Source organism: Paroedura picta, chromosome 2 (assembly GCF_049243985.1).
Source record: "Paroedura picta isolate Pp20150507F chromosome 2, Ppicta_v3.0, whole genome shotgun sequence".
Taxonomy (NCBI): Eukaryota; Metazoa; Chordata; class Lepidosauria; order Squamata; family Gekkonidae; genus Paroedura; species Paroedura picta.
Genome location: NC_135370.1, coordinates 86,719,852 through 86,741,093, shown reverse-complemented (window position 1 = coordinate 86,741,093; position 21,242 = coordinate 86,719,852). Strand labels below are relative to the sequence as shown.

The 21,242-nt window shown below is 41.1% G+C and overlaps 1 protein-coding gene across 1 annotated transcript in view; it reads right to left on the bottom strand.

Annotated features, from left to right (window-relative positions):
- Window positions 1-744: 744 nt before the first annotated feature.
- Window positions 745-21,242, bottom strand: part of LOC143829891 (mucin-5AC-like) — a 72,746-nt gene continuing 52,248 nt past the window's right edge. The window contains exons 35-49 of the mRNA XM_077321450.1: window positions 20,665-20,848; window positions 19,999-20,200; window positions 17,792-17,970; window positions 15,029-15,098; window positions 12,044-12,147; window positions 11,060-11,091; window positions 9,339-9,516; window positions 8,186-8,290; window positions 7,153-7,196; window positions 5,044-5,166; window positions 4,837-4,932; window positions 4,509-4,637; window positions 3,792-3,843; window positions 3,177-3,285; window positions 745-1,627 (exon numbers count right to left, since the gene is read on the bottom strand). Coding sequence (XP_077177565.1) covers window positions 1,450-1,627; window positions 3,177-3,285; window positions 3,792-3,843; window positions 4,509-4,637; window positions 4,837-4,932; window positions 5,044-5,166; window positions 7,153-7,196; window positions 8,186-8,290; window positions 9,339-9,516; window positions 11,060-11,091; window positions 12,044-12,147; window positions 15,029-15,098; window positions 17,792-17,970; window positions 19,999-20,200; window positions 20,665-20,848 — 1,785 coding nt within the window. The 3' untranslated portion in view covers window positions 745-1,449. The remainder of the gene's footprint in view (window positions 1,628-3,176; window positions 3,286-3,791; window positions 3,844-4,508; window positions 4,638-4,836; window positions 4,933-5,043; window positions 5,167-7,152; window positions 7,197-8,185; window positions 8,291-9,338; window positions 9,517-11,059; window positions 11,092-12,043; window positions 12,148-15,028; window positions 15,099-17,791; window positions 17,971-19,998; window positions 20,201-20,664; window positions 20,849-21,242) is intronic.

Genomic DNA, 21,242 nt, shown 5'->3' with positions numbered 1-21,242 from the left:
TTGAACCCTCAGATGTCTACTGTCATGTTTGTGGTTTGTGAAATTACACTCTAATTAGAAATAGGCACAAACAGGAGCCCTGTTTTCTGCTGTACTTTAGGATATGCTCTTCATGTCAGATGAAGTGTCTTTGTACAAAAGAGGTTTTGTACAAAAAGCAGAAGCTGATGTAGGTGAATTGGTATAAATGTAGTGAACCATGACATGTCACACCAATGGCCTTTGAGATGTTCATTTCTAGTGATCTATCGTGTGCAATTTATAAATTTAAATTGATCCCAGAACTCCCTTAAGAAAAGAAAAGGGCTGTGAGTGCCAGCAGGCCATGGATTTATATATTTGTGCTATTTATATTCTGACTTTCTTACTGAGACTTAAGGTGGATTTCAAAATGTAAATCAAGGAGATCAATAGGGTGATACATCTAATAATGTAAGTAATAGTATGAGGAGTAACTTGCATCTGAAATGGAGCTGTCATCTGAACAAAGCAAAGGTATTGCACACAACTTGTTCAAAAACAACACAGAACATGGCTGGTGAGAGGAATTTCCTTTGCTGCTTAAAGCAGAAAAGGTATCACTTCATTAAAACCTGACTAGGATGAAGTGACAAATCTAAATGAAGCACAAAGCAGAATGAGGAGCTCCAAGATGGCCCTTATCCCATTCCAGTTTCTCAGAATCATAATGTATCCCAATGTGAAATGTGAAAGATCAAAGAATAAATCAAAAACTTCACTTGTCAAAGTTGAAACATGCATGCGTTTTTATTACTCTAAGAAGCAACAGAGGTACACAAGGAATTAGTTTTACTTTATCTCAGTTACAAACGTGTAGACACTATACATTAAGTCCATAGAAAAAGATGCTTGATAATATGAAGATCTGCAGGCATAACTGACCAGCAAAGTACAAAGAAGTGTAAGCATCAGGGTTCATTTTATAAATAAAAAATAGTTATTTGTATATATCATTATTGTCTTTTTTAAGGATCCTTGGAACATTTTTTGCTAACACCAAGATGGGGTGACTATTAAATTTTCATGCAATAAAGAGGATATTTGGTTAGACAAAGCTGTTTTGGTTGTTCCAAGGACAAAGTGGCAGATGTTAAATAACATTACATGATTCTGAGCAAATTCATTTTTAAAAACTGTCCCCAAAAATTGAGAAAAAGGAAACAGAGGATTTTATTTGACTTCTGTCAAGAACTTCACACCAATGAATGAGGGTGGTGAACTTCTGTATTTTCTCAATTGTGAAATACTATTGTTTTGAAATATTTTTAAATGCAAATTTAATTTATTTGTGGATCACCCGGAAATATGGGAATTAGTTGAAAGCTAAAGAAACACAGACAAGTGTAAACAGATGTACAAATCATATCCTCTCTGTAGTGGTTGGTGGATTCTTTATTGCAGGATAGTCTTCATCTCTTTCCCTGGCTCTTACGGGGCTGTGGCTTCTGGGATGCACGCAGTCATGCACTGACACTCATCCACATAGATATAGTCATAATTGATGGTTCTCCCATCCTGGCATGTCAAAGACACCGCTTTCTTGTGGCTCCTGAGTTCCTGGCAACAGGTACATTTGTGCTGCATTGCCCTTGCCTCAGTGGAATACCTGTCCAATTGAAAAATACAGAGTTAGACACCTACCAACAAAAGCAATTATTCTACAAATGTTCACTGCTGCATCCTACTATCTCCAGCTTAGATTTACTGCATCTCAGGGCCAAATCAGGTGTTACTTTTTATATGTCTTCTTACCACAGGGATGTACAGCCATACTGCAAATGCGAGTCCCAGGGGTAAATCTGTATAAAAAGTACAGATGGGTTTGATTCTGATGGGGACCAAAGCATGGGGGGAGCCATGTGGCTGAATGGGAGACCATAGTGGTGTTTGCACATAAACCGTGTAGCTTGTAGGTCTCGATGTATGAAATTAGCACCATTAAATACAGACGTGTCTAAACAAGAAGAGTTTTCTGATATGCATACATTCTTGCATTAGATTAATGACTGAAGTATTGATATATTCTCAGTATTAGCTAGTGTGAAAGACTAGAATTGGAGTCATATTACCACCTGACTATCACATTAGGAAATGTATAGATGAATAGCAGGTCAGTATTAATGGACAGTGTAGATTATGAAAATGTATGATTGTTTTTAAAATAAATAGGTATGCCACAACATCTGATTGTTTTGATGTGCAAGGCTGTACTCTGGACAAGAGGCTACTATTAGGACAGAATATGGACAAACAGAATGATTTCCAATTGGTAAAGAGATCAGACAAGGATGTATTCTGTCTCCATGTCTTTTCAATCTATATGTAGAAAATATAAAGAAAGCTGGATTAGATTCAGATAAAAGTAGAGTGAAAACTGGGATATGCAGATGACACCACATTACTGGCAGAAAACAGTGAAGACTTGAAATGACTCTTGATGAAGGTTGAAGCAGAAAGTACCAAAGCAGGATTACAGCTGAACATCAAGTCAAAAATAATGACTACAGGGGAATTACACAACTTCCAGGTTGACAATGAAGAAACTGAAATTGTTCAAGAATTTCTACTCCTTTGATCCATTATTAATCAAAAGGGAGACTGCAACCAAGAAATCAGAAGGAGATTAAGACTGGGAAAACCAGACATGAAGAAGCTAAAAAAAGTTTCTTAAATGAGTATTGTTAGCAAGCAAAATCGATAATTCGTGCTGTAATATTCCCTATGTATGGGTGTGAAAACTGGACAATGAAGGAAGTGGAGAGGAAAAAGTTGATTCATTTGAAATGTGGTGCTGGAGGAGAGTTTTATAGATCCAACAAAGACAAATAAGTGGGCCCTAGATCAAACCAAGGCCAAACTCTCCCTAGAAGCTAAAATGACTAAACTGAGGCTATTGTACTGTGGTCACACGTATGAGAAGATGGGAGTCACTGGAAAAGACACCGATGCTGGGAAAAGCTGAAGGCAGCAGGAAAAGAAGAAGACCCAACATCAGGTGGGTTGACTCAACAGAGGAAGCCACGCCCCTGTTGGCAGGACCTCAGCAAGGCTGTAAGTGATTGGATGTTTGGGAGGTCATTAATTCACAGGGTTGCCCAAGTCTGAAGTGACCTGACAGCACTTAACACACACACACATACACAGAGAACACTTACATGGAAGAACTTGGGCAGGCCCCTTCACAGTAGGTGAGTTCCACCATCTCAGAAGACTCGCAATCATTTTGATGGATAAGAATTTGATTTGTTCGAACTTTACAGTTAGCTAAAAAAAAAACATAAAAAGAAGAAAGTTGTGAGGGAACCAGTTAATATGCTTCCTATCTTGACTTCATATTCATATCCACACATAAGCCTCATGTGAGAAGATATACAAGCGCTTGAAAATGCACTGCAGCCTTGATCCTCACATCTTCAGTATTAGAAAGTACGATACCTCAATTAATTTTGTGAAAAGGGTTTTTTGAACAATCATGCTGTACTACCCCATTTGAAGTCCATGCAACATAAAGGGTTCAGTCAAGGGTAGGTTGTGGAACTCTCCAAAGGTGCTTTTCTCCACACCAAAATGCACTTCTATTCATTAACAGCAAAGTACTTTTATGAGTAGATATACTGAATTCTACTATTTTCAAGGGACAGGTGAAAAGTTCTCAGTCTTAATAGAGTGGAGTAGGGTTGAAACTCAAGTTGAGAATCTTTTGGTTACTTCTTGTAAAAAAAATAACACAAGGACTGCTCTCTGTAGGAGATACATAACACTTTTCTTACTTTGTGGTTTGCATATTTCACAGCAGCCATCCGGAGTCAGTTCAGTTTCGTTCTTTGAAGCAGAAACAAATAAAACAAGATCACTATGAGTTCAAGAAGACAAGGAAACTTTCTAGTGTTGTGTTTACATTGTATTCTCAGCTTCAAATCTGCTTTATGATGGATGAGACATGAAAGCATGGACTGCAGATGCTGCTTAACATGATCTGGCATTTGCTGAAGTCTTTCTTCAATGGTAAGATATGTATTGGAAGTGAACTGCAATCCTCTACTTCAAAACATGAATGCACCAGAAACTTGTCCTGTAAAAGCACCTCTGTCAATGGCATGTCTGGGGGTGATCTTTCTGACCAGGAGGTATCAGCATGTCTCTTTCTGGACAATTACTCCCCCACCCATGTTATGAAATCTCACTGATCAGGCTAGAAGTAGACTGCTTAGCTTCTGGCTTCAAAATGGCACTGCTGCCACTAGCTGTATTTCCACTGTAGCATCAATTATAAGCCACAAATGGCAGTTGAATTTTTTCAATGGCAACACACAATACAGGTAGCAAACCTTCAAAAAGTATGCTCCTGATAAGGTGAAGGCATTGTCTTTGAATAATAGTGCTAGTGATTAAATAATCTCTCTTTGTAAATTTATTGAGACAACATTCATTTTTCAGCTTCAACAGAGTAAGTCCAGATATGATTATGAATAAAGAATTAAACTTACAGGACCACACTCCTCAGGGTCGAAGATGGGGCATGTCCTTCTAGTGTTGACTAAAATTAGTTTATCTTCCTCTTTCTCACATTCATAGTGGCTGCAATTATTGCCTTCTGGTTGCCAAATATCACCGGGCTGTTGATATGAATAAAAGAGAGCATATTTTGCATATTTGTAAGCTCTAGCACAACAAACTGTAAATTTTAAAAACTTATTGTGTATTTTTAGTGCAATGAGTTTGGAGAATTTCCCACCCAGGTTTCAGTTATGATTTGGACATGGACGATTCTTGTAGGTCTTATTCAAACTGGTTAGTTGTACAATACATAATTACCTTGAGAACCTCAATGGTGCCATTAATGTTGATGGTACAAGTCACCTGGACACAAGTTCCACAGCACTCTCCGGCTTTTACCTGGTACTCATAGCCCTGTTGGTAGAGAGTAATAGTTAGCAGTACCCTGAAACTGTAAGAGAGGCAGCCATATATCATGACTGAATAAGAAAACCACATTATAGACACCTTCAGGCTTCGACTTACCACGGAGCATGCTGTATCACATGGAATTGGCTCACATTTCACCAAATTTGTCTTGGAGCCTGGGTCCGTTTCATGGCCGCAGACACATGTTTTACAAGAGTCACTTGGAATGGACGCTCCAGGCTGGGGGAAGTGAAGGAATTATAAACAAATCAAGCATTGTAAGGTTCTGCTCTTGAAAAGTGTTCAGAAACTTCAATTAGTGCAGAAGGTTGCAATCAGGATGTTGCATGGGTTGTAGGCACCATATCACTCCAGTCTTGGCCTACCTACAATGACTCCCAATTCGTTTCTGCACACAGTTTCAATTACTGGTTCTTACCTCTAAAGACCTGTATGGCTTAGGGCCAGCATACCTGTCTTACTATGTCAACATCCAAGGCCATGCTTTGGGTGTCCCATCTTCTGAGATTAGGTGGCTGGCAACCCAGGAAAGGGAATTCTTAGTTATGGCACCAGAATTGTAGAATTCTCTCCCCAGAGAAATTTAAAAGGAAAATCTAGACTGCCCCCACAACACACACTGATAAAATAACTGTATTACTAGCATTCAAGATTTTGTTTCTGTCAGTAAAAGGCAGAGGGAAGGGGCATGGCCTTTTGAGGACTGTTTTGGCTTTGAGAGAAGACTCACTGGGGCCATGTCCTGCAAGGGGCTTGCTACTTTGCAACTTAATGAGTCACCCAGGCTAGATTGCTTTCTATTTAACAGCAGCTACTTTACAAAAGCCAGACAGGCATAGTGGTTAGAGTTTGGGACTACCATCTCGGAGACCCAGGTTTGAATTGCCAGTGTGCCAGGGAAACTTGCTGGGGAACCTTGGACACTTTACACCTCACTTACCTCATAGGGTTGTAATGGAGCTAAAATGGAGGAGAGGAGAATTATGAAAGTTGTTTTGGGCCCCCATTAAGAGAAAGGTGTGGTATAGATTAAGTAAATAAACTTTAAATATATCTGGAAAATGAGGGCAATTAAAAGATAGGTTGGTAAGTAAGAGAGAAGGGGAAAAGAAGACATGGAAAGGTGAGGATATGGGGCTTGCCAGAAGAAGGGAGCGGGAAAAAAAGCTTGGGGAGGGGAGTATGGTGTGTTTTCCCGCCCCCCCCCCCCCAAGGTTTTTGCAGATTCCCTACCACGCAACTGGACCAGGCCTGACAGTCACACATCAGAACCATAGTTTTCCTGGGTGTAGGTTACTGGGATGGGATGGAGGAGCGTGAACTGAGCGTGGGAGGGTCAGATAAAGGTAGGCTGGTTGGTGGGTGCAAAGGACAGAAGGAAGCGGAAAATAGGAAGAGGCTATGGAGGCTGCCAGGAAAGGTGCAAAGGAAATAATGGAGAAAGGGAAAATGGAGGACCCCCCTGCAAGTCCTTGCAGGCCCCCCAACTTGTATTTCTATTTTAAAAGTAAGTCATATTTAACCCTGTGGGATATATACTAAAGTTAACATGTTGAGACTCCAAGGTATCTAGGCCATTAATTCTGTACATCATGAGAAATATCTATAAAAGATGCAGTACTTAGTCAATAGTCCACAATCCATAAAATGCCCCTACCCCAAATTGTCAATATGGAAATGTAGCAAGAAAGACTAAAATATCAATACTGAGAAAAAGGAAAACAAGGAACTAAATTGCCTTAATGTTTTACAAAAAAAACCCTGTGTGTAGCAATAGAAAATATCTATAATTAATCATTTTCCAAAATTAATGAAGCGACCATCCCTTTTAAATGGTTATTTAATCATCTGTCCATTTGGCCACTTAAATGAAGGTGGTTTACAGATGTTATTTTGATTTCTACTCATGATTGCCTACGCTGAAAGATTTTTCCACCATAGTATTCAAAAGGTGAAACAAGAGACTTGTGAACTGAAATTTCAACTGGCAATACAAGTAGGCCAAAGCCCATTTCTGGTACACATGTGGCGTATAAATTCATCAATTCCTTTGAATGCACCAATGTATTTTATATAATTTCTGGAGCAAAAGTAACCTCATACAGGTTTTTCAACAATAAAATATCTGAAATCTCATTCATGTATTTTTTAAAAGCACTGAAAATAAGATTTTTTAAATGTAAATAGTAATGCTTGTATTCTTACTGTATAAACTGTTCCATTGACCACACAGATATCTGGTATTGGTTCTGAAAAAAAACAAGTATTAACAATATTGGTGGATAAACATTATAGAAACACTTTTAAATTTTCTAACTACTGCTTTAATTTTTAAATAAACCTTTCATATTTAAGTGAAAGGAGGTAGTGAACGCTTTATGCTGATAATGCAGCATGATGACGCAGAATGTATGGATGCAAGCTCTCATGTGGGAAATTCCTGGAGTTGCAAGGGTGAAGTTTGGGAAGAGAGGGAGGTCAATTAGTATAATGTCACAAGAGTCCACCCTTCAAAGTAGCCTCTTTCTCAGGGGAACTGATCTGTGTAGTTTGGAGACCACTTGATTCCAGGAGATCTCCAAGCACTCTTGGAAACTGGCAACTGTAAGATGAACATTATGTTTTAAGTGTGTAAAAGTGGTCTGGGCAGATATTCTGCAACCTGCTTGTAGCAACCTGCTTGTAGCAACCTGCTTCCTAGCCTGCACTTCACTTCTACCACTCATGCAACATAACCCATCTATAAAGGTAAAGGTAAAGGTATTCCCTGTGCAAGCACCGAGTCATGTCTGACCCTTGGGGTGACGCCCTCCAGCGTTTTCATGGCAGACTCAATACGGGGTGGTTTGCCAGTGCCTTCCCCAGTCATTACCGTTTACCCCCCAGCAAGCTGGGTACTCATTTTACCGACCTCGGAAGGATGGAAGGCTGAGTCAACCTTGAGCCGGCTGCTGGGATTGAACTCCCAGCCTCATGTGCAAAGCTTTCAGACGGCTGCCTTACCACTCTGCGCCACAAGAGGCTCTAACCCATCTATATTTGCTCCAAAATAAGTCCTTCAATGGGACATACTCGAAAGTCACAGAAAACAGGATGGTAGTATTAGATAGTTACATCTACCTTCACCATAAATTTATTCTCACTTCTCATATGCTAGCCCCTATTTAATTCTGTATCATTTTTGGTACTCTTACATATATTTTCTATACAAATATAAATCCGTAGTGTTGGAACTTACCACACAGGAAGGAGACACAGCAGTCTCCTTCAAAAAGGATTGAGACTAACTGGTATCCAGGTTCACATGACTTCTTCTGGTTGGAACAGGCACTAGTATTGCATACTGTGGAATAATTGAGAAGAAAGATGTATAAAAAAGACTTGCACCCCAATTGGGACAAGACCTGTTAGGCAGTACACAAACAATATAAACAGGTTATTTAAATGCTCCTTTAAAATATAGCTGATTTGGTTCTCTAATTCTGTCTGGCATCAGCAAGTAAAGTAAAGGGTATTGAAAAAATTGACAGCCCCTCGCCCCCCCAAAAAAATATAAGAAAGAAAGAAAGAAAAGAAAAGAAAGAAAGAAACTCTGCAAAAGCCCTCAGGTTGCTAAAGAACTAGTGTAAGGAAACAAGGTATTTAGACAGCAAAATATGAATTACTAATGTTAAGATTAGTTTTTTTTCAAGAAAATGTTTAGTTACCCTCCCCACCCTGATTCTCTGTTCAGTTTTTTTCACAGACAGCCCCCATATTAGTATTTGAGGGTATAGTCAAGGGTAAACGATAGCTGCACTCCCCTGCTAGAACCTCCAAACAAGCTCAAGATTTCGACCTATTAGTATATAGGTTTGAAAGTTTATGGTTACCATCAACCAAAAACTTTGGGGAGAACTTTTGTTTGTGGAACCTCTCTGCTTCCAGGAACATGACCATGTATCCTACCAATCTGCTCAGCAAAATCTGAAGTCTTTCTCCAGCCTAAGGTATCTTCCTCCCACAAATGTGACTGTTTCAAAGCAGAAATGCCCTCTTACGTTGGAGAAGAGAGGTAGGATACATGTAAGCTATTACAGAGGGACAAAAGGAGATGGTGACTATAACTTCACAAATTATTTCATTTTAGATTGATGAAGTGAGCTCTGATTCACAGCAGCATATGCTGAAGTAAATTTTGTCGTTGGACTTCTGTTTTATTTTCTTGCAAGAGACAGCGAGGATTATTTTAGCTGGAAGTATTTTTGTAGTATGCTGACATATTTTCTCCATGACTGTATCTATTACTGTGTCATGTTTTGCTTAAGTGACTGTGGTATGGGCAAAAGTAATGGAATACAACATTTGACCATTAAGATCTATTGATGCTGGCTATAAATGTGAATACTTACTGCACTGCATTTCTGGGCAGCATGGATCTTCTGGTGTCAACACTGAGACAGGCATGAATCCTTCTTTCTTACAAGCAAGTGTTGCCGGTGTTGGACAGGGCTGGGCTTTACACTGTACAGTCACAGATAATTGGTCGCAGGTACATTCTTGACAGTTGCTCCTCCATGTTGTACCAGGCTGTGAAGGAAAGTATGACTCAGTAACCTCTTTATTACAGCAATTTTCCCCCTACATTTTCTAATACTGAAGTCAGCCAGTCTTTGGATACTTAAATCCAGTGTCTGGAGCAGTGAAGGGGTGAGACAGATATCTCTACAAGCTTGAAAAGGGCCCCAGGCATGCAGAAGAATGTAAAATAAAAAATACATGGGTGGGAGTGGTTTAAAAAAGCTGAAAATGATAAAAGGAGCACCTAGAGCTTTAGAAGAAGAAGAGATGGTTCTTATATGCCGTTTTTCTCTCCCAAAGGAGGCTCGAAGCGGCTTACAGTCGCCTTCCCTTTCCTCTCCCCACAACAGACACCCTGGGAGGTGGGTGAGGCTGAGAGAGCCCTGATATCACTGCTCAGTCAGAACAGTTTTATCAGTGCTGTGTCGAGCCCAAGGTCAGCCAGCTGGCTATTGCTAGGCCAACATAGTACTCCAGGTTGGGTTTGTGTGAGAAAAAAGGCAGCAGGAGGGGGGACAAGTCCTTTTGCAGATCTCTTTTGTCCTTTGAGGGAGGACTTCTCAGGGCTAGGGTTGCTAACCCCAAGTTGGGAAATTCCTGGAGATGTTATGGTGTCTGAGAAGAAGCCTCAAGTGGATATTATGCCATAAAGTCCATGTTCCCCCACAACAACACCTTCTCTAAAAGTACCCAATATGCCCAACACCAACCCACAGCACTGCTCCAGGTTGGGGAGGTTCTGCTGCGCTATGGGGTGGCCTGGAACATTAAAAAATGCACCAGGCTACCTCCCAGCGTGGCAGAGCCTCCCCAACACTATTTAACTGTCAGGGCTGCTATATGTATTACCCCTACTCTTGAGACGCCTTGTTGACTTGCCTATTCTTAACCCATTCTTTTTTTTCTCTGCTTCTCTTCATATCACTTATGATTGTTTCTGTTCTAAGTTCATGTATTCATTTTATAAAATAGTACTTCTTTACTGAGGATTTCAGGACACATGTTGTTTCTCACTTTTTTCTAAAAATATTATGTAATTTTATGCATATTTGATTTTTGTTCTTGAATTGTCTTCTGTTTGTATAAATTAATTAGACTCAATGACCGGCCTGTAGAGGATGCTGGAACCTCCCTCTCCTCCATTGGAGGCAATGCATTTAGGGAATATATGGGACTCAGTTTCATCAGACCATTTTTGTTTATTCCTTACTAACTTTTAGTCTGCGCATGCTATTCATATGAGTGGATCCATGTGCCGGTTTAGTAACAGGTATTGTCAGTTATAAAAAGAAAATAATTCAAAGAGATACCGAAAATGCACTGAGCTTTTGACTGATGCTTTGTCCCTTACCTCTCACTAAAGTAGCTTTGTCCAGCTTCCTAATAAAATCCTGTGCCAATGAAAGCTGCGGCTGTTGGTCTGAATGTAGGCACAGGAGCAAAAGGGTAGGCCCATATTAGGATCAATAAGTGGTCTTTTCTGTATGGCCACATGATTGTGTTGGCCACATACTTCAGTGTCTAGGTGTAGGAATAACAGTGAAATACTCACCATTTTGGGAAATCCATCTGGTCCAATGCAGACTGGAAAAAAAAATAAAGGGATAAGAAGTCACACTGGTTCCAGCTGCCCATACAGGTGTTCAAAGTTGATTAAACTTTATAACATTGACTTCAAAATATTTAGTGTAGCTATTTCTTTTAGCCCCTAGTGCTCACAATCACCTTTTTTCACTGCTGATACAAATATTTTATGTACAACAGGGGGTAAAAGTAATATATGTTATCAGTAGTTATTTGTAATCTTGCTCTACTTCAGTGAAGGATGTGTGCAGAGATTTATTTGAGACCAGATTTACAGTTTCAAAACAGTAATTTAAAAAGGGAAAGTTACCACAAAGTGAATTTAAAGGGTTTGGATCCTAAAAACTCAAAGAAGTTGATCTTTCCCCGCCTTGTTCTGCCTCCAGCCACCTTCCTTGAGAAAGCCTGACAGGCTTTCTCTTAGGGGCCCTCATAGACAAAGGGCCACAGAGCAACTAGAGCTGCTATGAAGAGGGTGAATTGTCTCTCCTATCTCTTCCCTGGAGAAGTCTCAGCATGCACAACAGGCAGGGGGAGAGAGCTGGTGCTTGATTCTCCCTCCTCCCTAGAGCCCACTGTGCCACGTGGCTTCTTTTCCTCAGCAAGCCAATTCCAGACAATCCCTTTTTCAGTCATAGGGCTGCTGAAGCAAAGGGAAGGTGAAGAAGATCCAACTCAAAATGATTTACATTATTCTCTCTATATGTGTCCTCATATGGTGAAATCAAGAAACAAATACTCAAATGCATTGTTAGATTGCAATGTATAAATTTACCATAATGGTAACATTTGATTTGATTAGAAGTGTGTTTATAAGTAACAGCAAATAAGCAAACAACGAAATGGATTCTTAGGGAGGTACAATTTCATCTTTTCACGTAATGTTGTAAGCCGGTTTGTCTAAATCATAAAACTAGCAGTCTGGGAAATGCTAAATTGGAGATATAATTACAATTGCAATCTGGAACACAGGTGTCGGTGTATGAATTGACCAGAATTTGGTCCGCAGGGCAGAAGCATCCTTCAGCAACATGCTCAGTAATTTCATTAGTTTTTCTATAAGAAAAGGAGGTTTAGATGTTTCCATATGTATAATCAAATTTTTGGAGCAATACTGTAAGTGAAATATAAATATCAAGAAAATAACATTTTTTAACACATTCTGAATACACAAAGGAAAACAAGCTTTTTCAGAACTGGTTCCCCTCCCCCCAATTCTTAAATTAACAGTAGCCTTACGGCACCTTGAAGTCTAACAGCATTTTGTTCCAGCATAAGGTTTCATAGACCAAAGCTGACTTTTGAAATCCAAGAAAGCTTATCCAGTAATATTTTTTAAAGATTTTAAGGAGCCATAAGATTTCAGTTATAGCAGGCTAACCCAGCTACCCTTCAGGAAACTGTTATAGAATTACTCCTATAAATACACAGAGTGGCTTATTTCCCCTTACTAAGGAAACGAAAGAGGAGCCAACCAGTTTAAATAGCAAGGGCTCATGTTATAGCCAATACTTGGGGAGGGGGGGGGCTTTAAAATGTTAGGGATTGTTGCTCCATTGTTGCTCCTCTATATATTTCTGAAACGGCCTAGGGGGTAGGACGTGTCCGGCTGTCCAAGTTGGAATAGGGCCAATCAGGGTACAGCCAGCTTTGTCCTGATTGGCCCTGCCCCTGCAGCTCCTGCCCTCCATCCCTGGACTCAAGCCTCTTTGCTCTCAGATGCCAGTGCCTGGAGCCAGCGGCAGGTGAGAAGGCCCTGGGCAAAGGCCTTGCTAACGAGGGCCTCCTGGCCTGCTAGGCTGGGCCTGCTCATGAGGGCCTCCTAGCCTGCTGACTGCCTGCTAAGGAACTCTGTCTCGGCCCTGCTAACGAGCTGCCCAGCCCCCACTTGCCCCACTTGATTTGGCTGTGAGCTGCGGCCCAAAGCCACCTAAAGCTACCTGGTCAGGGGCCAGGGGAGGGGACCCTTTCAGGACCCATTCTTAGGAACAGGCTTTGAAGCTAGTACTTGACATAAATGGTTTAGATGTAATGCCAGGATGACTGAATAACACCAAATCTATGTCACTGGTGTCCTTGTAGAGAAAATACAGAATTTCCTAGACAAGTCCTTTCAACAAATAGCCTGTCAGACCACTCAGGTGAAGCTGGGAATCATAAGTTTGTGTAGAATAAGCAAGACAGTTGAAAGAGTAATCTTCACTTGTTTTACAGTTATCCAATGAGAACAACAAAGCCCCACAAAGCCCGAAAGAGAAAGGCCCCAGCAGTGGTGGGCAGTGGGGTTAAAAGCTGCTAGACCAATGCTTTATGCAAGTCTATGGCAGCTCCTGGGAGTCTCTGGAAGGGAACTGCAGAACTACACTGAACTACATCCTCCAAATAGGCTCTGTAACCAATATTTTAGGATACAGCAATATAATAATAATATAAGGTAGGTCAGAAAGATCCTCCAAGAAATAATTTAATTAGCAAAAATTTAAAGCAGCTAGAGACCTGGCTTTCTTGGTTACTTGAAAATTACAGGTAATCTACTGGGTTTTCCACACAAAGAAACAAAACCTTTTAGAACACATGCAAAACAACGCAGTTCACTGCTGTCATAATTGGGATCAAACTCAGGACCCCAAAGAATAAGCACATCCACAATATTCTGGTAATTGTAAGGAACATTCAGCACAATTTAAATGTAGTTGGTCTTACCTTTTGTAAACGCTATTAATTTAACGTTCTGCAGGATTTCGTAAACAAACCGCAAAACTCCCACCAAACCGCAAACCACAAACTGCAAACTCCAGCAACAATCGGAATTTTGTAGTGCTTAGGGGGAAATCCAAAAAAGTGGATTCCCCCTGAAAAAAACGCTACACTTCTGAGCACAAGCCGCAACAAATCAGCAAAAGATATGTGCGTTCTCAAAATAGCGGTAGAAAAAATGTCCCTCTCTAGCTCTCGCCCCTGAGCTTCTGGAGACACGATCGCTATTTTCCCCCCCTTAAACCGGCGAAAGCAGTGAATAAATGAGGCTTCTTCGGCTGAAGTCCTTCCACGAGCAAATCAGAAGTGCTTAACAGTAAAACAAAGCTTCCTTCTGCAATTGTCTTTAATGTTTCCGAGCACAATACAGCCCTCTGTTTGACACTGTCCATAATTTTGGCCAGAAATGCAAGTCTAGACTTACACCCATCGAGGGGGGGATTTTTTTTTTAACTTGAAGAGCATGTAAATGATTAAGTGACAGTTCCTATGCCAGCAAAAAAGGTATTTCTGAGACATTAAATGAACAAATATTCGTTGCTGGTGTTTTCGAGTTTTTTTAAAAAAAACAGGTTTTAAAGGGAAAGGGGCTTTTCGGGAGCACAAATACAACAGTTCATTGACTGTTCTGTTTGATTGACGACCAGGGGCGGGAAGAATTGCGGAAAAATATCGCCTCCTTTGTTGCGATTCCGGCGAGACCGGAAACCTGTGGGGAATGAATAGATAACTACTGGGACTTCAATATTCCGCTAGAATTGAAGATGTGCGGAATGACAAAATTCCACTATTAAATATAGTGTTTCTGCATACTGCAAACATTTAGCAACATTGAGGATAGATTCAAATGAGTAGCTGTGTTGGTCTGAAGTAGCACAATAAAATCAGAGTCCAGTAAAATCAGAGTCCAGTAGCACCTTTAAGACCAACAAAGATTTAATCAAGGCGTCAGCTTTCGAGTGCAAGCACTGACGAAGGGTGCTTGCACTCGAAAGCTCACGCCTTGATTAAATCTTTGTTGGTCTTAAAGGTGCTACTGGACTCTGATTTTATTTAGCAACATTGGTCATTGTGCGGAATGGCCCTCAATATCTTCCTTACTGGTTTCACATTCAGAGGAAGATAATGTGAACCTATGCATATGTATCCCTACAGAACTACTTATTTTGCTTATTCATACCCATTATCACAGGTAGCAGGGTGAACCGGACCACATGCTTCATATACCTTGCCTTCTGGGCAGTGGTAGGCTGTAGAGAAGAAAATAAAACATATCATAAAACTGAAAGAAAAGGACACCGGTATGACTCTTCTGACTGTTCACATTTGGGTTCTGATGACTGAGTCTTAAATATGCAAGCCTTCTTATGCTGCAAATTTCTTGGAAGATGGAAATATTCTCTTGCATAAAAATGCAAATGTTAAAATATTGATTTTAACTGTAAATGGAGAAGAAAAGTTTTTCTCAACCCAAAGGAGTCTCAAAGCGGCTTACAGTTTCATCTCCCCACAACAGATACCCTGTGAGGTGGGTTAGCCTGAGAGAGCCCTGATATTACTGCTTGGTCAGAACAGCTTCATCAGCGCCATGGTGAGCCCAAGGTGGCTGCATGTAGAAGAGTGGGGAATCAAACCCAGCTCTCCAGATTAGAAACTGCTGCTCTTAACCACGACACCAAGCTGGTTCTAGTGATTCAATAAGTACTTTCTTATTTAATTAATTAATTACAGTTGTATATTGCCCTCCCATAAGGCTCACGGCGGTTCACATAGAATGTAACAGAATACTACATTAAACTGACTGAATATAATAAATAAAGGTAACAATAGTAATAACGATAAACAGAAAATAACATTCTAACAGTGAACAATCTAACAGGCCCATGGCTGGTCAGATTTGTCACATAGCTTCAAGGGAGGGGGGTTTGGGGGCCAGTAGATGTTGTATAATTCTTGTCAACCTCAACCAAATGCTTGGTGGAGGAGCTCCCTTTTGCAGGGCCTGAGGAACTGACTTTAATACTCCATTTGTTTTTAAATTATTTGGAAGTGTGGCTCTTTTTTCAGTGGAAGAGAGCCTTCTGTCTCCAACTTCCAGTCCGGGGACCAGTACCGGTCCATGGGTCAATTGGTACCAGGCCACGGCTCTTCCTCATCCTCCTCCCCCGGCTGTTGCCTCGGGGGCTGCCCTGCCACTCTGCCGCCGGCTCACCTTTGGTGCTCTCCAGTGGCTGCCCTGGCTGGAGCTCCCCCTCAACATGGCACTGCGCAGCTGCTGCTGGCAGAGCGCCCCAGTGGGCGGCAGGAAGTCCGAGGTGCCAGCGGGAAAGCAAGTGGAGCAGGGGCTCAGGCAGCGGCGACATCCCTCAGCAAAAGACTACCCCTCCCCCCCCGGGCCTCAGTAAAATTGTCAAGTGTTCACCGGTCCCTGGTGATAAAAAGGTTGGGAACCACGTTCTAAACAGTCCTATGATTTGCATGCTGAAGGGAGTTTGATAGGAGATTAATAGCTTGTCGAATGGATTGCATATGACTATCAAGCTTGGTTGCTGCACTACACACGGGGAAGCTTTTGATGAAACAGGAAAACAAACCCAGGAACCTGTCCTGCATCTGCTGGGATAAATTTATATTCCACAGCTTAATCAAGGTCATTAGTTATGTCTACATGAGGACTTTTATTCACCCAAGAAACCTGTAAAATGGTAAAATGTGTGACAGTTATTATTGTATACAGATAAAAGAAAACTTCTGACCAAGACTGCAAGGTCCAAAAAAAGTATGATATATATAAATATCTTCCAAACAAAAAGTAGTGGAAAAGGCTAATTATCATTGTATGTTTCATGAGAAATGGTTCATTTTGAGATGCTTCAATATTTTATCTGATAAATATAACTTACATTTACAGTTTAAAGAATAGTTCAGACAGCTCATTGTAATAATTTGTAGATATCACTTGTTAGCCTAGTACTTAGCATCCATACCAAACTTTACAAGGGTTGTTTACTACATATCAGGGTAAAAGGTAAAGGTATCCCCTGTGCAAGCACCGGGTCATGTCTGACCCTTGGGGTGATGCCCTCTAGCGTTTTCATGGCAGACTCAATACAGGGTGGTTTGCCATTCCCTTCCCCAGTCATTACCGTTTACCCCCCAGCAAGCTGGGTACTCATTTTACCGACCTCAGAAGGATGGAAGGCTGAGTCAACCTTGAGCCGGCTGCTGTGATTGAACTCCCAGCCTCATGGCAAGACAGCTTCAGACAGCATGTCACTGCCTTACCACTCTGTGCCACAAGAGGCTCTACATATATATATCAGGGTAACATATGTTAAATTCATGTTCGGTGCAATTTAGCATTCAAAAACAACAAAAAAGGGCATAAAAAGAGTGAAATATATGCAATTTCATTTAATCAGGATGTGTACACAAGAAAGTTATGAAATTTATCAAATTCTCTCCAGATTAATGCATCTAAATTTGAGGTCTCCATTGAGCTTGTGACCCAATCCAAACAAACCTCCTCTGATCTGCCCTAGAATTGAAAAATGTAACTCTGTTTAGGATTACATATAAACTGTAGAAACAGAGATCAAGAGAATCTTTGCCATTATTTTTGAAATAAGATTCCAGCCTTCATAAATTGCAGAGAAAAAAAGATTCAAAGTGGCTGAGGAAAGGTTCCCAAAAGCCGAAACATCTTTGGGAGTTTGTGTCCCTCTTATGGAATTTTGCACTCAGTTACCATTATCTTCCACTATCTTCTTAATGCAAAAAAGTGACAAGTCTAAAGATAAATCAGAATAAAACATGTGCAGAATATGGATCTAAGGTTTGAATTGCTAAACACCTTTTCATGGTTCTCTTAGCACAGCTTCTACCATGATAAATGGGTACTTATTTCAAGATAATTAAAAAGAGGCTGTGTAATTCTACTTACGACATTTTCCCTTTGTGTTGCTCCTCCAGTCACTGCAGAAACCTTTATCTATGCAAAGGGAGGCATACATCTCTACGGTGTAGCAAGTGAGAGTATCGCTGGCATTCTGACATACTTCAGAGAGGCAGTGGTCATAGAATGCTTGAGGAGGCAGAACTTTATGGCAATCTGCAAAGATACTTTGAAAACAGAGATAGACATGGTTGAGCTACATTTCATTCTGATTTTACAAGACTGCTCCTGCTGCACTGCAAGCTCAAATAGCATTTTTAAATCTCCCATGTCAGATTCTTAAATGGTAACAAACGTTAGATATAGAGCAGCCCCAATTAGACGTAACCACATGAAGCATTTAGTACACAACTTGAGGTGCTGTGAGTTTGGCTGTACCTTAGAGCAGTGGTCCCCAACCCCCGGTCTGGAGACCGGTACTGGTCCGTGGATTAGTTGGTCCCGGTCTACGGCTCCCCCTCGTCCTCTTCCTGCTGCTCCCTTGGGGGCTGCCCTGCCACTCTGCCGCCGGCTCACCTTTGGTGCTATCCAGCGGCTGCCATGGCAGGGGCTCCCCCTTGGTGTGGCACTGCACAGCTGCTGCTGGCAGCGCCTCCCAGCAGGCGGCAGGAAGTCAAGGGTGCCAGAGGGAAAGCAAGCGGAGCAGGGGTAGTGGTGGGAGCGACGTCCCTCAGCAAAAGACTACCCCCCCCCCGGCCTCAGTAAAATTGTCAAGCATTGACCGGTCCCCGGTGATAAAAAGGTTGAGGACCCCTGCCTTAGAGCATGTAGGCATGAAAAAAAGCTAAGGGTCTGGCAAAACAGGAATGGACCAAAGTCCTGTCTGCCTGGCCTCTGAAAATTACAGGTAATCAACTTTCTTTGCAAAAACATATAAGAATTGGTCCTTTCCAGTTTTCTACTCTTCTCCAAGATTCATTAAGGAAGTCTACAGGGAGAAATAAATGAATAGATTCATCTGTACTTTTGTGACAAGGTTTTTAAAATCCCGTTCCAGAACTATTGTGACTCCATGAGCACTTTATACTGTGTGGGATTATGCATTTGCATCTTACTAGGAATTGAAATAATTATTCATTATTGTATTTAACAAAATTGAGGGATCACATGTGTATCCATTACCCATTTTTCCTGTTAAGGTAATATGCACATTATGAGGATGTGGGATTCATTTCTTAGTGCCTGAATGAAGTGTAGTTATGTCTGATTGGGCTGCTCTATATCTAGTTTTTGTCATTATTTGTTTCAGCTCTGTGCTGTGTGTTTTTCATTCTATAATGGTGATGGCATCCCCAGGTTGGACTTGGGAAAGCTGTCATCTACTTTGTCCCTGAGTGACAACCCCGATTGTCTCTTTGGCCCTATAATGTTTCATTGTATCCGCTGTTTTTAGTTGTTAGTTAAATTTATACCAGGATAGGTAATTTTCTATAGGAACAGTTTAATGTAATGTATCTTAACTGTATTTCAGTTTAGTGTGCAAATATGTCATATGTAGGGAAATTATTTATTGTTACTTGTATCTGTGTTTATTTTTATTTGCAATAGCCTTCAGATCAATGCAATAAATTTATCTCCTTTCTCACAGAAGCAGCATTTCAGGGAGTATTATGGGTTGCAGTTAGTGAGGAGTATTTTCCTTACTTTCTGCCTCTTAACAATATAACTTTCATCAGAGGAAATGATCCGTGGGATTCAAGCCTATGTCTACAGTGTGTACATTAATTATCCTTATTTAATTTTAGATAGTCCTACTACACAATTCACAGAAAGCACTTTGAGGGAGTGAAGACTAATTTTAAAAAGCTTTTCAATCTTTTCAAAAGAGTGAACATGTTTATTAAAGGTTTTTAATTTTCCATTATATCCGTATAATTTCCTAAAAGATCTAACGGGAAAAAGACTTTTCCTTTAGTGTTTCTGTGAGGGGGTTGCTTTCACATCTCTAGCCATGCTTAATATCCAGTTTGTGATAGTTCACAAGGACAAGAAATGAAAGAGATGCTGTAGCCTGTATCTTAAACACAAAACAACATTTACTTAGCATGATAATAATAACTGGTATGATGTGTTTTGCTGGTGGCCATGGCGTATTAATTTGTCTTTTCTATGAATTCAAGTTCTGTATTAAATCTGCCAAGTTGCTCACAAAAACGTAATAGATGAAATGCTTGCAAAACATATGTTGAACTTACTCGCTCACAATCAGCTCACACAGGGGAGATGGAGTAGTGCAGGGTATTTCTGGAGTAGGTGTTACCCCAGTGGGCTGTGGTGTTGGAATTACTTCTTCACAATTATCATCAACATTCCAGTGGGAAGCCATTTCTGAACAAGACGAAGCTTTGTGACCACTGGGCAGGCGACAATCATCTGACCGGTCATTTGAGCAAGTACCTAGTTGGGGGGGGGGGGGCGGGGGAGAAAGTCACATCATCGCTCTGCTGCATATTCTATTAAACATGTTCACTTGGAATGGTATCAAAATCATGACAGTTGTTTCATAAATGAAAAATGGTATGATTATTATTTGTCTAAATGTGGAATTCATTTTCAAGAATGAATTTGCAGGCCGTTGGCCTGTCTAATTGAGTACTGTTGACTATGACTTGCAGTAGGTCTCCAGTATCTTCTCCAGCCCTGAAATCTTTTGATTGGAGATATTAAAAGTTGAACCCAAAACTATATGCAAAGCAGGGTTTTTTTTGGCAGACCACATAATTTCTCTGCCCCTTCCCTCACGATTAATCCTTAGTATTGTTTCTATAAAGGTGTGCATTTTGTTCTGTAGAGATATCTCTAAGTAATGCCCTTGAGGATCAAAGGTATGAAGCACTGTTATGCTTAGCCCCTTTACTTACCACATTGGCCTTCTGTATTGAATGCAAAGAGATCAAATGGGACTTGTATTGAGAAAGTGAATCCATTGAAGTTAATGAAAGCATGGATGTCAAGGATTTCAACACTCATGCTAGTTCCACTGTGAGCAACTATGATGCCATCCTTGGAGAAACCTGTACGAACTATCTCTTTGTTGAAGATGACCTTAAAAAATAGCAATATATCAAAGTTTAATGTTTATTCTTACACTGGATTGATATGTAGATATATATACTAGTAATTAAGCCCGCTGTAGCTGCAATACAGTGGGCGCTAGCTGTTTGTTCTGGGCCCCCCCCCGTGGCGCGGCCTACCCGGGCGATCAAAGTCCGTGGTGGGGGCTGCGCTGGCGGTGGCGGTGGATCCTCCGTCGTCGGCAGGTCTGCCTCCGCTCGCGGCTCCTACACCGCCGCCATTCTGTTCGCCGGTACCGCGACCAGCTCTGTGGCGGGCGGCCTGGGACGCTAGGCAAGGGAGCCCCCGGCAGCCGCGCTGCATGCAGCTGGCAAGGGCTCCGTGGCCGGCGGCCTGACACGACGAGAGGCACTTCGCGCCTGCC